A 19,643-nucleotide genomic window follows, 5' to 3' on the forward strand; every position below is an offset into this window, starting at 1 on the left:
TTGTTGATGAGGAAAAGAAAAACGTTTTTTTATGTGGGAGAAGATAGATTGGCTAGCTCAGCCAGGTCTAAGTCATGTTTATAATTACCAGTGAGAAACTTCAGGTCACATGGTAGAAATAACACACATTTCATATGTTTACATTACTGTGTTTTTTTTTTTTTTTTTCAGTATTTCGCCAGGGAGATATTGGAACAAACTGGTATGCTGTTCTGGCAGGGTCTTTGGATGTTAAAGTATCTGAGACCAGCAGTTACCAGGTAAGCTACCATATTCCTTTTTTTTTTTAAAGTAGGATTTAGTATTACTATGTTTTTTTAAAGATACATTTTCTGTCTTTTATGCCATCAAAATTACACTTTTAATCCACTTCCTTTTTCTCACAGTAAGTAGTGAAACAAGTGTTTATGGAATTCCTTTATTGAGTTACGTCAAATGTATTACTGGTGGTCTTCCATGATTTAAGGACAGTGGCAGATATGGGACCAAGAGTGCAAGGCCCATTGCCTGCTTTTCCAGGAGCTTGCTGTCTGTTGGGAAATGTAGACAACTGCATTGCAGTTGCTGGATTACCATTGTGTAAGGGAAAATGTGGGCAGTGGGAAGGCAGAAGCATGCCTTCCTGTTTCTCCTTAGAGCCTTCTTCCATCTGGTGTCCTGACTTTTCTAGAAGTGATCTTCTTGTCAGCCTGTTGGGACCTGCAGTGGAGCAGGAGAAGTGTATTCAGTGCAGTCCCCTAAATCTCGCACTTTATCTCCATCTCGTACTTGCAAATGTGGGAGGGCCAATAATATTTATTTTTTCTCTTTTTCTTAAAGCACTGGCTTCAATGTCTTCATTAGCCACCTCTGAAGAACTTGACACCTTAGTAGATAAAACTCATATTGTTTACATCACCTTATCCCCTCACAAATTTATAAATATTTAAAATTGGACCCAGAATCCCCTTTCCTCTGTAGTGACCCCACTTCCATTATCCCATGTGGCTGCATGTATAGAACCTTTCTGCTTAGAATCAAGCAGCTTAAATCTCAAAAGGATGCCCCCCTAAATGCCAGCATCAAGCCTCAGTATGAAAATGTTCCTAGTCTTCTATCCACACATTCAGAATTCAGATAAAAACTGGTGGGAAGGAACTGATCAACTTAATGTAGTATGTGCAGATTGTTTTATACTGATGCACACCTAGAACCTATATAATGTTATTATGCATTATTATTTTAAACTTGCCTGTGTTACGTACATTGTCATGGATGGCCCGTCTCAGGCCAGGGCCCGAGTCCTTCTTAACCGATAGTTTGCTTTTCTGTGCATCAAGGCATGAAAATTTCTTAGAAGCTGCCTGGCCCTTGTGCCTACCACCATGCAAATATTCAAGAAATAGCTAGCTCTTCTCAATCCACTGGGAAACTGAGGTGGCTTACTGGAATCAAAACCTATCTGAATCTCACCTTCTCTGAAATACAAGAGAAAACTGGCCCTGCGAGAGAGGGGATGAGGGAAAGTTCTGTCAAGATCAGGAGGCACAAGGGCCAGGCAGCTTCTAAGAAATTTTCATGCCTTGATGCACAGAAAAGCAAACTATCGGTTAAGAAGGACTCGGGCCCTGGCCTGAGACGGGCCATCCATGACAATGTACGTAACACAGGCAAGTTTAAAATAATAATGCATAATAACATTATATAGGTTCTAGGTGTGCATCAGTATAAAACAATCTGCACATACTACATTAAGTTGATCACTCAAAGTTCGATTGTATGAACAGCTATTTATTTACTCCTTTAGTCCGCACAGTAGCCCTAGGAGGTAGGTCAGATCACTCTTCTCGTTTTACAGATGAGGAAACAAAGTGACTAATAACCACGTCCCATAAGATATTTAGAAATCAAGGCCACCAAAATGAAAGCCCAGGTACAGTGGCTCTTAGCCACTGCTGTGTACTATTTACTCAAAAGAAACATGGTGGACCGTGCCATTTCCTCTCACTCTGCCATTTGTCATCCTTTCGGATTCCCTCTAGATTGTTCCTTAGCTCTGAACAGCTGTCTCAGACTCCTGTCTGTGTGCTCTCCATGCTTACCTTAGCTGGGTCTTACCTGTGAGCATGTGTGGAGGGGATAGGGCGCCCTGCTTCTCTGGATTGCCCTGGTGAGTCTTGATGGAGGCGGGAGAAGCTGAAAAGAGAGGTGAGGAAAGGGAAGGAAGATGAGAATCAAGGAGAAAGGTGAGGAGGACAGGAAAACACAGGGAGGAGAGATGAGGAATAATAAAGGCAGAGCAGATGTGGCTAAGGGATTATAAATAGCATCGGCAGTGATGTGCTGACACATCAGATGTTAAAAGCTGTTGTGAGATTTGGAAGGTATTAAAGTAATATTTGGCCAAGAATTCCCAGAATCGTGCCCTGGTGGACCAGTTGCCTCTCATTGAGGGTGTGGACCCCCCCCACCCCGCCCCTTCCAACTATTAGATCTGGAGAGACACAGCTAAATAAGTGCAGCCCTTCCCTTGCAAAGGCTCATGGGTGGGGCAGACAAGTATGGTGATAGGGAGGAGAGCCAGGCATGTGTGTATAGGTGGAGGGGAGCTGCTCAGAATTGTTAATGAAGAGATGTTGGCAGTTGAGAGAAAGGGAGGATCCTGAGTAGAATGGCGAGGTGGACAGGGATGCCACTAAGGGAAACAGAGAACACCAAGGAAGAAAACCCTTCGCAGGTTGTGGTGTAGTGTTTGTGTACTACACATTTATTATGTGTTATTGATTGGAAGGTATTTTTTTCTGAAAAAGATCACCCCAATTTATTTTGTATGGTGACAGGAAGACAAAACTCTAAAATTCAAGAATATACAGAACATAAATATTTTATTTGGCTCATAAATTCATATTACCTTCCTGCCTTCTTCAGTATATTACCTTTTCTCTCTTCTCATCATTTCCTTATACTTTTATGCTTCCAGGGTAAGAAATCTGGCCGGTCTGGCCGGTTCTTGAACTCTAGGTTGAGGGTCACACTTACTGGTGATATCCCAGGAACATAATCGTCGTCTCTCGTCACCTACAAGCATGTCACTTATATTGGTTTGAGGCGTCTTTCAGTGGCCCCGCTGAGTTGCGGCATGCTCAGTGAATGAGCGAGCTGCGGAAGGTGACCTACCGTGACACAAAGAGCCAAGTGACCAGGACTTCCTTACCTGCCCAGTGTCAGATCCTCATCCTTGGCCTCGGCTGGCACATGCACCACCCGCCTGGGGTGTCTGTGCAAGCTCTGCAAAGGGGCTTGCTCCCATACCCCTCCAGTGTCATGGATGGCGGTGTGTGACTTCTTTACCCTTTTGGATCTCTGATGCCTGAGATTATAACAATAATAAACACCACCAATTCCACATTTGACAAAGTATTACAATATGAACACACTCATGAGTGGTCATATAAACTTCAGACCCTCTCCTGGGAGGGGAGGCTAAGGAAAAAAAAAAAGCCCTTTGGTTGTCAGGAGTGAAGTGGCTCAAGTCCCAGTTTTGCTTGGGGTCAGCCAACTCAGTTAGTTTGGAAACAGAAGCCTATAGCCAGGAGGCACATCCTGGCAGGGGGCTCTCTTTCACCCATGTCTCCCGCAGCCAGGCTCCATGAAGGGCCCCAGAGCCAGCACTGTTCTGCCTCCCTGCCTGTCTTTCAGCTGGGTCCCTCAGTCCTTCCAGAGCTGACTGAAAGGGAAAGAGAAAAGCCTCCAGATGAGGCAAGTGATAAGACCTACCTCTGAGAGAACCTCCCCGAGCAGCTGGGGCTACGTGGTTTTCATTTTTGTTCTGGCCTTGAAACTATGTGTGAAGAATTATGGGAAAAACAGAGATGATTGTTTCCTGTTATTTTGATGAGCTTTTGATGACTAGCATCCTTGCAAATATCTTTCTATAAATTGTATTGACTCCACTCCTCCAGAAAATAAAACCTACTTCAGAAACACTGTTATGCTCATGTTGCTGTAATGGTCAGACTCCCCCTAACTCTCAGACACTTTCTTGCCTTGGCCATGAAACTAGAATGTTCAGCAAGGGGCCTTCCTCAGCAAGGGCCTCTTCACCATCACAAAGTGTCCCAGCCTGGCTCACGTTCTCACATAGGCTTCCACCCGGCAGCTCAGAACCTCTTCCAGATAATCCTTCCCATTCCCAGGGGAACCTGACCAACCCAGGCTCTTTCCTTCACCTAACTACAACACAGACGCCATACCACCTGGGGTACCTGTTTGACTTAATGGACTCAAAGTCAGAGGTCTTGCATTCCCTCTAGAATAATACTATGGGTCTATGCTTTTCTCATTAATCTTTAAATGGATTTAGTGTTAGAAGGGAACACTGGAACAAGTTATAAACAAATAAGCTGAAGAGTAGTAAATAGGCTTATAAACGTCACTCTGTCCAGCAAAGCCCACCTATGTGTGGGTCTTTCTGTGTGTCTGTGAACTTAGGAAAGAGAAAGAGAGACAAGGTCCTGCTTTTCTCTGCAGGTCTTTTTGGGATGATAAATCCTAGAGATAGATAAGGTTTAAATTAGTGTGTGTGTGCCTCACTGAGAACTTTCCTTCTCACCTTCATGATGCCTAGTAATGTAAAGTTGGCAAACAGATGGTTTTGGCTCTGGCATCGGGGGAAAGAAGAAAAAATCAGAGGCATGGATATGGAAAGGTGATGGAGAAAGCAGAGTGACAAATTTCCAACTTAAGTGAGGAAGATATTGCCTCTGTGCTTGATAAGAACTGGCTGCTGAGTCAGCCAGAGAAAACTTGGACTGTTTTTAATCTGATGGTTTTCATTGAAAAGTTGTCTTGACTGAAAAATTAACTTAATGTCCAGCAAGAGGGGACAACTACTAACACATTTAGGGTCAGTTAGGGCCCTGTTTACACCAAAGAGATATAAAAATTTTCCAGTTGCATGGAAGTAGGATTTCTGATGACTCGGCTGGATAGAAGTTCATTTTGGAAAATAGGGATGGGATGGTTTATTAATTCATTAAAACGTCTACATCTCTATAACAGATGTTTATTTAAAATGTTAGCATTTACCTAATGTGGTGGGGTAATACCAGGATGAGGCTGGAGGCATGGTTTTAGGGTGGGGGTAGGAATGAAAGAATTCACCAGAGACAGAGTGGAGAACAGAAAAGACAGATTATTGAAGTACCCTGCAGGGGAACAGGGGGAGAAAAGGGAGAGGGCTGAGCAGGAAGGATTTGAGGCTCTTTATACTCAGTTTTTGCCAGCTCTCTTATTTGGGGCTCCAGTTCACACTGATTATCTGCTGGGATGTCTGGTCTCAGGTGCTGGCCTGTGACACAGAATGTGTCCTGGTCCTGCTTCTGCATTCCTGGAACTTGGCTGTTTTTTTTTTCCCCTGGAACTGGTGGTTGGCCTTTGGCCCTGTTCCCATGGCAACCTTATTGATTTCTTTATCTATTCAAGCTTCCTGTGCTTGCTGGTCAGAGAGTGGGGCCTTAGTTTTTAACCTTATAAATGATACCTGGACACCTAATGCAATGCACATAAAATCAGACCTTTTAAAGTCCTCTCTGCCACTTGACTTGCTGTGTGATCTCAGGCAAGTTAGATAACATATAAGTTGGGGGCAATAGCGCCTATCTTAGAGTAGTGGTTCCTGCCGGGAGGGGAATACTGTCGATTGCAATGCCTGCAATGCTGTCATTTTGTCACAAGAGGGCAGTGCTAGAATAGAAAAAGCAGGAAATGTACTTAATGCTGGAAATGGCAAGAAGTTTAACAATATTGTGCAGCCATTTCATGGGATCAGAGAATCTGGGCTCCACTTGGCCTTAGTCATTGCTTTATCCATCCTCTTATCTGTCTTATGAAATTTCATTGGCAATTTTTAGTCCAATTTGGAAAACAGTCTCTTACTGGTTCTTATCCAAAAGTAAAATAATGTGCTTTTTTATCTGCCCTCTCTTTGTCTCTCCTTCAAAGACGTTTTTAAGTGTTGTATTTTTGTTTCTAAAATCTGAAGGACAGACAGGTTTCACCATCACATGGATTTCTCTGTCTTCTTTTTCTGTCACTCCTTGTCTGAGTTTTCCATTCACTCTTACTTCACCCTTTATTTTCTGTATTTTCTGACAGAGAACATCATCATCATTAAAAAACATGTTCTGTAGTTAGTTAGTGTAAATTTGACCAGCATGCCTGTAGCTTGTTAAGAGGGGTTATAGACATTATTTGCATATATTGAATCCGTGAAAACTGAAGGATGCCAAGTCCACAGTGGTTCTAATCTTTCACTACTTTTCTATGCTCAGGTCCTATTATTTGTGGGGGCTGACCAGGCAATTATTCAACATCTTTCACGATGCCTCTGCATTCTGTCTGAGTTTTGTTGCTTTATATTTCTTTGTTTGGGTGATTGCAAGACCTGAGCCACAGTGCAGGACAACTGACTCGCTGAAATGGGGTGGTCTCCTTGATTTAGTTATCAGAATGCCACTGCTATTCCACTCTCACTGAACAGCCCCCCTCCCCCCCACAGCTAGCTTGCCTGATCTTGTTAAGCTGTGTCTAACACTGATTCCAGGAAAGTGCTCCAAAAGTAGTCAACCTTGTCTTTGCTGTTTGTTAGAAAAAAGCACATTTTACTTAGAAGTATTTTGCCTTTGTGCTTGGCACACATCCTTTTGATAGCACATATGGCGTAATGTCTTGACAAATTCAGAGATTAGATTCCATTAAATTTTTATTTTTTAAAAGCACCTGGACCACTGAATAAATTCCAGTGCTAATATGAAGCTTCTGAAATAAGCCCAGACACTACCAAACTTAATGGCAAGTATTGCCTAAAATAACAATTGTTAAAATGTTTGCTTTCTTAGAATTTATGTTTCAGGGTTTGCACACTTAAAGAACCCATTTTTTCCTTGATGTTGACCCAACATGTTTCCCAAATAATAAATATTCCAGGAGACATTTAATTATTCCTGAACATTAATACAAAGGTGAGTCAATGAAAAGATCTGATACATCTTAAAGTCACAGAGCAATTGAAAAAAAAAAAAACTTAATGTGTAAACTTACCATAGAAAAATCTTATGTCTATTTTATTGATAGTTATTATAAATTTCATCAGCATGCCTGTAGCTTTTCAAGATGGGTTATAGACATTATTTGCAAGACATGTTATTTGCTAGGATATCAGTGACACATACCCACTGGCTTTCTTAATACCATCCCCTGTTCTTACTGTAGCTATGTTTATAATGAAACAAACAAATAAAATGTCTTATAAGAGAATGCCTGCATTAAGAAAACCCAGTATAGCATAATTCAGACATACAAAGCAGATGAATTAAGGGGTGATTAGTCTCAGTACAAAAGGATTCTTTGATTTACAGCAGGATTCTTCAGAAGGGTTCCTTTGAATACAAGCTCCCCCAGAGAGCTGAAGTGTTTTGCAGATCATTCAAACCACTTGACATCCAGACTAGGGGACAGAAAAACTTGGAATTTAAGTGTTGAAAGCCACCATTAATTGAAGATTAGCACAAAATGAATATAGAGATTCTCTTATTTAAATAATAGAAAAATATGATTTGCCTTTTAGAACTATAGATAGCCTATAATGTATACAAATACGGCTGTTAGAAATAACAGCCTTCTGGTATTTATGGAACACTTACTATGTGCCAGGAACCATACAAAACTCTATGTATTATTTTATTTATGCTAAATCCTGCTAATAATCTCATAAGAAAGATTGTACCTACTTTGCAAGTGAGGGAGCTGAAGGTCCCAGAAGCCACAGGTAAATCTGAATGAGTTTTGAGTGGTCTGCAAGGCTCACACTTTTCTCATTATGCTGCCTCCAGGGGATTTTCCTGCTAAACCTTGAGTGTGTGACTCTGGGTGCCTCCAGGTGTGTCTCTTTTTGCCTAATGTTCCCCGCCTTTCATGCGGGTGGCTTTGTGGCCCTCTTTGCTAACTTCCCTAATGGCAACTTTCATAAGCAGAGACACCAGAGCCCACCTAGCTACTGCAATACATACTGTTCCAAGATATTGCTCTTGACTTCAGTTGGTGCCCAGCTGGGCAAAGGAGAAAAACCTAGGGGTTGGGGGGCTCTGGTGGAGGTTGGCGCCATCAGGAGGCCATGTCCAGTCAGTGCTGGGCAGGACATGGGAGGAAGTCAAACAGCCCCGTGGTAGTATAGTAAAGGCTGAGGTCAGGCTGAACAAGTGGTAACACAGTGGGCGCGGCTTGGTGATGCGCAGGGAGTCAGGAAGCAGGCTGGCTTCAGAGGGTGCCACAGAGGATGCCTCAGCGAAGGATCTCAGGACAAGATGGCTTGCCACATTGGGGAGAGTTTGAACATCAAACTCTCCAGGCAGTGACACAGTGTAGGGTAAGGTAAAAAGTGACAAGCTTTTCTGCCCTCCCGCCATTAGGGTAGATGAGGGAACCCTGTCATCCTGAATGCATGCCTGATGGCGGGCACCTGAAGTGGGTACACCTGGGCTGAGAGACTGAGTTTATAAGGGCGGCGTCACGGGAACACCAGCAGAAGCCGAGAGAAGAAGAAGAGAAGCAGAGAGAACACCAGAGAGAGCCCAGAAATAGAGTGAGGATTTGCTGGGGACTGGGAGGACTGCCAACCTCCTGGCCCCCCAGCACCCCTGCCTGCCATATGCCTGGTAAATCTAAATAAAAGACCTGCAAAAGCCACTGAGGGCTCCAGGACTCCTCCGTTACCCAGACTGCATGGGATCATAGAAAACCTGCCCTGTGTCATTCCTGCCTCTACACACAGTAAGGCAGTGACTCAGTTTCTCTAACAGAGGTAAGAACTCTCATGTCAGAACTGGGGCACAAGGACAGAGCAGGAAAAGCAAAATACGATGCAATTTGTAGTTGTTCCTTTAGGATTGCTTACCTTTTTGGTAATGGGTAAGAGAATTGGTGCCTCAACCTAAAAGGATTTGATCCTCTGGGTGGGGCCAAGTGAACCCCAATATTGGAATCAGAGGGCTAAAGGGAGAGCAATGCTAAATGTTTTGTATCTTCCTGGAGATTTGGACTCAGGTATCCAGCCAATCTACAGATTGGTTGATTGAGAAAAGAAACTATATGGATTATATTAACACTTTAATCAGTTTCCCTATTGAGCCTCAGCAAGAGGTATTTAAATTTCACAAAAGTATTTGGAGTGGTAATTTTAAGCAGTTTCTACTCTCAACTATTCCATTAAAAATCATGCTCTTGGGCAAATTACTGGACATCTTTGAGCTTCATTTTCCTTAACCTCTAAGATAAGAATCCTGATGTTGCAGGATTGATTGTTTTTAATACTCCAGTCAATAAGAATATAGCTGTCACTGCTTTTTGAAAGTTAACATCATCAGTTCACTTATAGGAGACATTTCCATTAGTACCTGTTTTCACTAACTGAAAGAAATATGAAGAGGAATTTTGCTTTTATGATAGAAGACAAAAGGTGAGAACAGCCTTAGTTTTGTTTCTTTTGCTGCAATCACTAAAAAGGCATCTTGCATCCTGTTCAGTGAGAGTGGCAGCCCCCGAGCACCATCCCCAAGAACTACTTTATTCAGGCTCTGTATGCGTCGTGTCATTCCTGCATTCAGGTTAATTTTTTTTAAAGATTTATTTATGCATACAAGAGCTGGGGTATAAGTCAGAGGTGTGGGAAGGTGAGAGGATTCACCAGAGACAGAGTGGGGAGTAGAACAGGCAGATCTACTGAAATACACTGCTGAGGGGAGCAGTGGGTAAGACAGGAGAGGTCTGCTGGGTCATTTGTGGGTTAGCTCCCTGGTGGGGATCGAACTTGTGCTGCAATGGCTGGTGATAGCTTCATAGTGCTGAGACTTAACCCCTTGTGCAACTAGAGAGGCCTTGGCAGGTTATTTTGTGAGTCTGGGAATTAGCAACAGTTTCCCCATATAAATAAATAGTAATTGTCTCTTTGATTTGTACCTTTTTTATACAAAAAAAAGTTTCATACAATTGTTCTACTTTTGGATAGCAGGGGAAATCTGTTCACAATTAACTAAACGTTTCTTTTGAGTCAGGCACTAAGCAAACTAAGCAAAGTTTAAATATATTATCTCATTTAACTATTGTGAGGCATAAAGGAGGCATCTTAGCCAAGATACTCGGCCCAGTGCCTGGCATGTAACACTCCGCTCATACACGTGAGACCCACACATATACTGATGCACAGAAGAGTGGGTACTGTCAGTGCTCATCAGGTGATTGGTTATTTTATAAGATAGGTGAAGGAATGATCTAGTGGACAGATAGACGAGGGGGAGCCAGATCAGATTGGAAGAAGAAACCAGAAGACATGTCAGAGATGTGCCCCATCTGTCTGTGTGCTTCACTAACACAATGAAATCTTCCCATGTGTCCCCAAGGGATACTGCCCTTGTGATGCATCCAGTTCGAGGTGGTAAGTGATAAGCTGGTCTCTATCCCTATTACAGAGTCTCTTTGGGAATGAGACTCAGCCCAGAGTGTCAGTGTAACTCAGACTCACTGCTGTGCTTGGCTAACCCACATTCTTGTTTGCGTTTCTCCAGATGTCCATCTGCAGAAAAGGGTTTGGCTTCCAGCGCCACGTTTGGACATGGCCCTGGGAAGCGTTGTAAGGCAGTGAGATAGTGAGGCAAGGAAGGAATGAACGCTAATAAAAATGTGCTGATAGGAGGATTTCCTCTGCGGGCCACTGGGCTCATCCCTTCAGGGTACTCTGAGAAGCTACAGGGCGAGGAGGCACAGGTCTTCATCCTCTTGCTCTCATGCTGCTTTGATGGAAGGTGAACCTTGAAGGTGGTAAGTGCCTGGTGCTCTGCCCTCAGGTGGAGCCTTGCAGGTGCCTGAGACAGGAAGCCACAGGTGTACACGGAAACTTACCAGGGAGCTACATGGGCCTTCAGAGCAGGGCTTGGGGTGGGCATGGGAACATGTCCGGAATCTGGCAGAACTCTGGCAGCATCTGCTAAACTCACCTTCATCCACTGAAGACATTCAAGTTTTGAAATCTTCATTTCATATTTGAAAGTCCTCAAAATGAATTGCCATCTTCTCTCAAATCAAGATATTCCTTCACTTCTGTTAAGCCTTCATATTCCCTGGGAGGGCGCTGATTGCTTTCCTTAGTCTCTGTGTCACTATAAATATTTTCTTTCACGTGGCCTTTTTGAACATTAATCTACAAAAATAAATAGTTGAATAATCCCAGTTAAATAGATACTGAAACATGAGCCGATTTCTAGAGTGTGTGTGAACCTGAAAGAGAATAATATTACATTCATAACCCGACCCTTTTAACCACAGGCAAAGACACCCTTTAAGCCTATTGACAGGATTTCTGACTTGGAATTCTGACCAAGAGGGATCTGGTTAGAGATGAGCGTGGAGGAAAATCAGAGTGCTTGTACCACACTGGCTCACTTCCATCCTGCTCACACTTATCCTGCCTTTCAGCATACACAATGAGCAGCCTATATTGGTTCTGCTAAGTAAGAGAACATTTAAATGTAAATTTCTGTATTTGATCAGTATTTTTGAGCACATTGCAAGGTCCTGCCTGGAATTTAAATGTAAATAAGCCCCAGCACACGCGAACAATAAAGATAGTGATTAATCTTTGGAGTGAAAATATTCTTCTTGGGAACTCTCCCTCGCATCCAGTTATTCCACTGCCCAATATATACTTTCCCAATCCTTCAGATTTCTAGGTTAGTCTGTCTTAAAATTACGCTGGGTCTGCTGAAAGTAAAGTTTGAACTTGAGAGTGGTACTCCTTTCATGCGAGGTTTTAAAGCTCTGATTTCAAGATCATATCTGTGACTCCCTGTGCTGAGAAGTGCAGTTGGCATCACTAACATGACGAGATTTTGTAAATTTTGGCTCATGTTCAACTCTCCAGGGGCTATTTAACAATAATTTCAATCTTTGTAATTATTACAAGAATTGTTGACTAGCAAGAAGACGGGCTTGTGGGACTTTCACAGCCCATGTCTTGTATATTTTTCGATGACAAACTGCATGTATCAGGGACAGGAGGTGAGCAAGGAAAAAAAAATATACAACTAGCTCGTGAATGGCTCGTCTTGTTCTTTTGCAGGATACTTTGCTGATAACCTCAGGTATTTAAGGCCCATGAGTAGTGGCAGGAGTAATATTTATGATCTGTCCTTCTCAAGTTTTAGAGTAGAGTTTTACATTGGAAAGTACAAATTAGACCAAAACAATCCTTTCTGAAGGATTCAGATAATAGAATCATGAAGTAGGTTAGTGAGATGCTCAAAGGAATCTGATATTCTAGAGACTTTGTGAAAATCTGTGAATGATCATAATCCACTGTTTTTACTAGAATTTAAGAAGTACTCAGAGGTACCTAATTCATGAACTATTAGTATTTCAGTTCTGAGGATATTTTTTCTGAATGAATTTATTTGCAGCTGCCTTTCTAGAAAATTTATCAGCAGACTTCTTAAAATTTCCTCTGATCTTTCATTCTTTTCTGAGATATTATTGATTTTATTTTCCTGAACATAATTTTATATGGTAATAACTGTGCAGAAGCAATTTGCTATGCTTCAAGGAACTGGATTCTTAGGGGCATTTGTCTTAGTAATGTGCCCTAACTTGATCTTAATAACATTTGCCTATTATTGTGTATTAGATGCATGAAAGGGAAACTGTGCTTTTTAACCCAGAGGACTAGCCTTGTATATGTCCTTTAGTTGATAATGCTTTGCAAAATTAATACCCAGGTGATTTCAAGTGGCTATTTTGCATTATTTGAAGCCAGTTAGGATTAAATCCAAATATTATCACCAATGTTGCATGCAGAGAGAAAATTACTTTTTTAGTGTACCTTAAGAAACTTTTAAATCATGGATTCACGACCTTTTATAAACTAGCCATGCTACACTTCATTGGATGCTGTTTTTACCCTGTTGAGGCTGCAGGAGGCAGCATGGTACAGAGAGTTTGGAATCTGTAGTCATGGCTGGAGTCTGTCTGCACGACTTCCTGTCTGTGTGAACTGTTGCCGTGTCAGTCAATCCTTCAGACCCTCAATTTCCTCATTTCTTCAAGATAGACTGACACAACAGATCCCTATTCTAGTTTCTATTTAAACTTGATAACTGCATCCTCTCATCCTACAAAAACCTCTGTTTCACAAAGACTTGCATAAGTTTATTGTTAGCAACTTTATTCATAGTATCTCCACACCAGAAACGGCCCAAATGCCTACTGACAGGAGAATAGATAAGCCAACTGTGGCATATTCATGCAGTCAAAGGAAAGAACTGCTCCGTGCAGTAATGTGGATCAATCGTATAGATGTGACATTGAGGAAGAGAAGCCCAGCACCAAAGAGGGCATATTGTCTGACTCTTTTTATATGGTGTTCTAAGCCCAGCAAAACTCATATAGTAATAAAAATTAAAATATCAGTTACCTCTTAAAGGAGAACCTATAACTGGAAAGGGGCACGAAGGAACTTTCAGGGGTGCTATAATAGTCCACGTCTTCATTTCGGTGGGGAATACATGGGTGTATATGTCTGTCAAAACTTGTTGAACTGTGCCCATAAATTGAGGGTTTTTATATGCACAAATTATACTTCAGTTCAAAGAAATGACAACTCACCTATTCCTTAAATTTTAGTCTTCTAAGGACCAGTTTTTTTTTTGATTCTCAGGATGCAGTGACCATCTGTACTCTGGGAATTGGGACAGCCTTTGGAGAGTCCATCCTGGACAACACGCCCCGCCATGCGACCATCGTTACCAGGGAGAGCAGCGAATTGCTCCGCATTGAGCAGAAGGACTTCAAGGCACTATGGGAGGTGAGCCCCCAGGCTTCCTTGTCAATTAATGTAGTTGCAGAAAAGAAAGTGAGCTGCCACATGGATAATGGCATCACAGGCAAGCCTTAATATGTTCTGTTCTGAGCTGGTGGATGGAATTTAATTTTTAAACTTGTTTTGAAATGAATGAGTGAAAAAGCCATTTTGACACAAGGCATCTTTTTTTTTTTTTAATTTAGTGCTTGCTCAATTTTCTGTAGTTTGACATACCTTATAATTATTTCTTGAATGACCATAGAGTATTTTATGTATTTCATCCCTCCTATTCCACAGATGTGTTCTTAGCCCAGGAACAAAATACTCTGACATTTTCTTTCGCATTTTAAAAATCATCATTGACATGTTCCCTGGTAAAGTGGAATGAATGGGGTTAACATCTGCTTCATTTAAATGCTTTTAAAAATGATGTGCCCTGTAATAAGGTATGGGAAATGAGGGACATAAAGATGCCTGGTTACTTGCCAACTTCAAAATGCATAGGTGGCAGGCACAGCAGTGAATGGATACAACTGGTCCTTGTGGCGTTTGCGTTTACCACTGCTTACCAGCATCCTTCAGGGTATTGCACTCATTTACAAGAAGTGCAGGGAATAAATCATCTTATATGCAGTAATGGCAAATGGAGCACTTAGAAAGGCCCAGCTAAGCCTTGCATCTTTTACGCTCATTCCTTTCAGTTCTTCAAGCTTCTGATTTTAACCTGTGGTTGTTCCTTATCTTTGTCCTTGGCTCAGTGTGTCCAAGTGTTAACCCATCGAGCTGGCAGGTTTCACTACTTGTCCCCGTGTGGCTAAGATTTAAAATTTGATCTAAAAAGAATTTTGTGTAATCAAATAGTTTCCTCCAGAGCCAAACAAATGACAGATGCATTAAGGGAGCAAAGCTGCAGGTGAATGAGTGATGCTTTGCCTTAAAAGTGCTGCAGAGCCTCGGAAGGCCTTGGCGGTGAAACCTGTTACTTTTATTCTTGGCAGTAGTGAATAAATTGCGGGGTTACTTGTTTGAAATGTTTCTCTTAGAAAATATTAAAGAGCTCCAACTGCTCTGTAAAGTTCAGAGACAAAAGCTAGTTTTAGGAAGGAAAAGCCAAAGTAGGTTTGCATGAGGTGTGTGTAGAGAGGTTTTCTGTCAATTAAAGGCGAACTGCTCGAGGCAAATAAGCCAATTTTTGGATCTTTCATTTTAAAAGGTAAACTGAAAAGTCTTTTCCCAAAAGGGAATTTGGAAAACTGGTTTAAGAACAAAAATGATCCCTACCTGTGATATGTTTCATTATAACTGCTTTTGTCTGTGATGACTTACTCAAGTTGCTGATCGAGGACGGTTTGTGGAGATAATAAAAATTTTATTTTAATTAGGAGCCCTCAGTGTTATGAAGGAAGTTCCTGAGAAGTTGCTGCCTATGAACATTAAAAAAAGATTCAAGCATACAGAAAAATTAAAAGATAATGCAATGGACACACATACACCTACACTTCTTCAGCAGTTAACATGTGTTAACATATTTGCTTCATTTTGGGTTTTTTTTGCTGAACCACTGTAATGTAATGAAGACATCATGGCATTTCATCCTAAATGTTCACCATATGTCTCAAAAAAGCTAGACTATTTTACTCCATACCCATAATGCCATGATTTCACCCACAAAACCACCATAATATCCTGATATCATCTAATATCCAGTTTGTTGTTCAAGTTTCCTTAATTGTTTCATCCATGTCTTTTATAGTTTTATTTTCAAACTAGGCTCAAGTAAAGAACCATGTTACATCGAGTCTCTCTTCCTCTCCTGCTCCCCTTGCACCCCAATACCTGCACCTCCTTCTTTCTTTCTGACATAGACTTGTTCAAAAGACCAGGTCTGATTCTCTTAAATTCAACATTTGTGATTGTTTTCTTGTGATATTTTTCTTGTACCTCTACTCCAGGTTTTCTTATAAATGGAAGTTAGAGCTAAAGGCTTGATAGCATCAAATTGAACATTTTCAGTAAGAAAACGTCAAAGTTGATGCTGATACATGAGGAAATTTAAAATGTCTGGCTGCCTGTTAGTGATGCCAAGTTTGATTCCTTGGTTATTGTCTCTGAGCACATTTTAGGGCTATTTTCTCACAAATATTTCCCTTAGAGGAAAATTATTAAATGGCAGGCTTGATATTGAGGGCTGTCTTTGATATCCCAAACCTTGCTACTTGATTTTTCAGCTCAGTGGGTCCATCCGTAACCTCAAAATATGATTTCTGTTCTCCCCTGCCAATGATTAAAGTGAGCTGCAAAATCTTTAGTCTGACCTCTTCTTTTACAGGTGGGGGACCAGAATCTCATAGTGAGAAAGAGATTAGTCAGATAGTTCATTGTCTGTTCAGACAGCTAAGTAGAGTGCAAATCAGGTGCTCAGTCAATATTCAACTGGCCAAAATGAAAGCAAAAGGCTCTGTTATGTAGCAATCGGTTAATCAGAGCTTTATTAATGAGCACCCTTGTGCATATATAGTACATGATGATCCTAAGAAATTATAAAATCCTGAACTGTTTTCTGAATATCTCTTCTGCTATTTATTTATTCAACAGAGACTTCCTGAGTATCTCCCATGTGTCAGATGTAGATAGAATAGTGAACAAGATTGACAGAGTTCCTGCTCTCAGGGTGGGAGCTTTTGTTTTTGGAGGAGACAGAAAATAAATAAACAAGTTAATATCATTTCAGAGTATAATAGATCATTATCATTAAATAAATTACTACAGTAGTAAATCATATCTGTTAGCAAAATTAAAACCAAGCTCATGCTGTTACCTGAAATCTTAGGTAGATCTGTCAACCAGGTATCAAACAAGAAAGATTAAGTGAGGAAGGATAAGTTGCTTCAGGATTCAGGTAGAAGCATCATCCAATTGTGAGATGGCAGGAAGAAGGCAGAAGGTAGCTGAAAAAGATCTCTCTGTGGGCTGGTTAAGGAGTTCAGTTTTACATACTTTCCCAACAGTGAAAATTAGGTAACCTGTATCATGGGCCGACATTAGCATGTCATCTTGTTTGTCTATTTACTTTTTTTTTTTTTGCATAAAGCTTTTTTTTAAAGATGTGTTTATTTATTCATACAAGAACTGGGGGACAGGCCAGAGGTGTGGGGGGTGAGAGGATTCACCAGAGACAGAGTGGGGAGCAGAACAGGCATACTGACTGAAATGCACTGCTGAGGGGAGCAGCGGGTGAGACAGGAGAGGTCTGCTGTGCCATGTGGGTTGCTCCCTGGCCGGGGATCGAACTCCTGCTGCAGTGGCTGTGGCTAGCTTCATAGGTTGCGTCTTAACCTCTTGCGCCACCAAGGAGGCCATGTCTATTTACTTTTGAGGAATGTCATGGTGGGCTTACTGCATGACAACTGTTTTTCTCATTGTCTCCTTATCTGTGCTCTTTACGTCCTCCTAAAGGGACTGAAGGGTAAAACCAAGGATCAGGAATCAGTTATTTCTTTTAACTCTGAAAATTGTGGTCCCTAATTGGTAACAGCAGCATAGTCTAAAAGAAGCTCTATAATAGGCTGAGTGTGTAGTCTATTTTAAACCTTACACCTGGAAAAAGTGTGAGGGAAGCCTGCTTTCTTTACTGACTAAAGGCAAGTGTCTTTGGCTCACTGCAGATAGACACCGAGAGATGACATGTAAGATTTTGAATCTGATTCAATTTCATTCCAAATACCTTTTGCTTTATGATGTCTACCATAATTAGTCAAATTGGTAGCAACCAGAGTATTTTAAAAAATACATTATCATAATGTGGCCAGAACATCAAATAAAATATATGCGCCTCCCCCCACCCGCAGCTTGATACTTTTCTTTGTACCCTATGGCCTTGCTAATGAAATCTACTTTCTTTCCTCCTCCTGTTCCATGTGTCATTGGCCAATGTGTGGTCAAACTTGAGGATTCCAAGTTTCTCCATCTTAAAGTCAGTTCATATTTTCTTAGCTTAAGTGAAGATTCTAAATTTATTGAGTTGGTCAATAATAATACTGCCCTCTTTTCATCCCTCTTTGTTATTAGAACTGAAAATATATTAACTAGGGTATTAAAATATCTCATTTTTCAGTGGTATCATATTGGGAGGGAGGAAGGGGTGGGGGGAAAGCGAGAGAGAGTTCTTGAGACAATTATAATTTAAGCTATTTTAAGCTCTTTCACACTAGTGACTTCTTATGCCCTCAGCAAGGAAGTTAAATGGCAAAGTCAGTTATTAATATTTGATCCATGTTATGGGTATTTATGATTATTGGAATAAAGAAAGAACTGAGTTTCTATCCAGTTCCATAAATTTCTTCTCAGCACTTACAGTATAAGAAGATTGCTAATGTTAGAACAACAGCGAAGGTTTTTTCCCCCCTGACTTTCTGTCTAATGTGTCTGTGTGAAGATGCTTTCAGCTTTACAGCATATTTTGGCATCTTTTCATGGAATGTTTCAAATGCATGAAATTGACTGAGAGTTGAATCTAGTGTTGAAGTAGATTAGAGAGGGCTTTTGATCAAATCCGTAAAAGATGCTACTGAAAGGTCCTTGAACTAGGGGTCTTCCACCTGTTTACCTTTGTTTCAATTGCATGAATATCATTCTGGGCAAAAGCTTTTATTTATTGTGAGCCATGATTGAACGTGCTTGAAATAATAATACATACTTATGAATAAATTATAAATTATTTGAAAATTTAAGACAGGAATAAAATTACAGTCTTAAAAAATAAAGGTAACAACTTTAAACTTATAGTCTGACCCCTGACAAGAAGAAGGAGCCTTCTTAGCTGTGATTATTACCCAGAAACTTCCTTGCACAATGTTGTAATTTCATTCTATCCGGACAAACCCTGCCCCGAGAACCAATGCTCAGTGGTAATACAGTAGAGCTTGTTCCTTCATAGGGTCTGTTCACTAACCAAAAATCTATTTCATACTTACTATATGGTAAAGCTAAATGGTAAAAATAATAAATAAATGTATGGTTCTGTCTTAAGAAAGGGAGGCAATTTACAAATAGGCATATATCTAAGAGTGATGGATATTATTGAAAAGAGATTTCTACATCTATCTATTCCCTAATTTTTATTTCTCTATTCTATCAAATATGTTTATTTCTCTATTCTATCAAATATGTTGGTAATTATGGGGCTTACAAACTTTATGGTTATTTCTATTTAATGCCTCTTGTGGACTACATAGGGAGAAAAAGATCTCTATTAATAATCTTTCAAGACCCTCTAGGAATAAAAATTATTGATATGACAGCAGCTTTGTGCTTTAAATTCCTGTTAGAATAATATACCTCTCAGAGACATCTGCTCCTGCTTGTATGGGTTGATGTTTCTGTCTTGGGCTGTCACAAAAATTAAAGGCAGAAACCTAAAACATAATATCACAGAACATAAAAATCTTGCAAGTCTTTTGAGTGGGTTTTATTACTTTATTTAGCGTGCAAGCAATTTCAGGTTGTTTCTCTTTTACATTAAGGGCAGTCTTTCTAGGTGCAGTGGTATTTCAGGCAAATGGTGGCCTTGGGACTGCAGGGCCCACCCTCATTAAGAGGCAGTCTCTTGCTTGTCTCTTAATGCATAGGGAGCCACATCCTTATCTCAGCATTAATTGAACCTAAAAGCCAAGGGGCTGCCCTTGCTGACTTTTGGTAACTTTGGAGTTTGTACTATAGAGTTACTTCCCAGGCTAGAAATTTGCATCAAAGGGCTAAGAAA

At 40.8% G+C, this 19,643-nt stretch overlaps 1 protein-coding gene across 12 annotated transcripts in view; it reads left to right on the forward strand.

Annotated features, from left to right (window-relative positions):
* The window catches only part of RAPGEF4 (Rap guanine nucleotide exchange factor 4), a gene marked incomplete at both ends in the record, with an annotated part of 284,857 nt that overhangs the window by 42,678 nt on the left and 222,536 nt on the right, over positions 1-19,643 (forward strand). For all 12 annotated transcript variants that reach the window (XM_084236428.1, XM_084236432.1, XM_084236437.1 and 9 more), the window contains 2 exons: positions 172-260; positions 13,739-13,885. In XM_084236428.1, the coding sequence (XP_084092554.1) occupies positions 172-260; positions 13,739-13,885 (236 nt within the window). The remainder of the gene's footprint in view (positions 1-171; positions 261-13,738; positions 13,886-19,643) is intronic.

The sequence above is a fragment of the Talpa europaea genome (genome assembly GCF_964194135.1).
Source record: "Talpa europaea genome assembly, chromosome: 1".
NCBI classification, from domain to species: domain Eukaryota; kingdom Metazoa; phylum Chordata; class Mammalia; order Eulipotyphla; family Talpidae; genus Talpa; species Talpa europaea.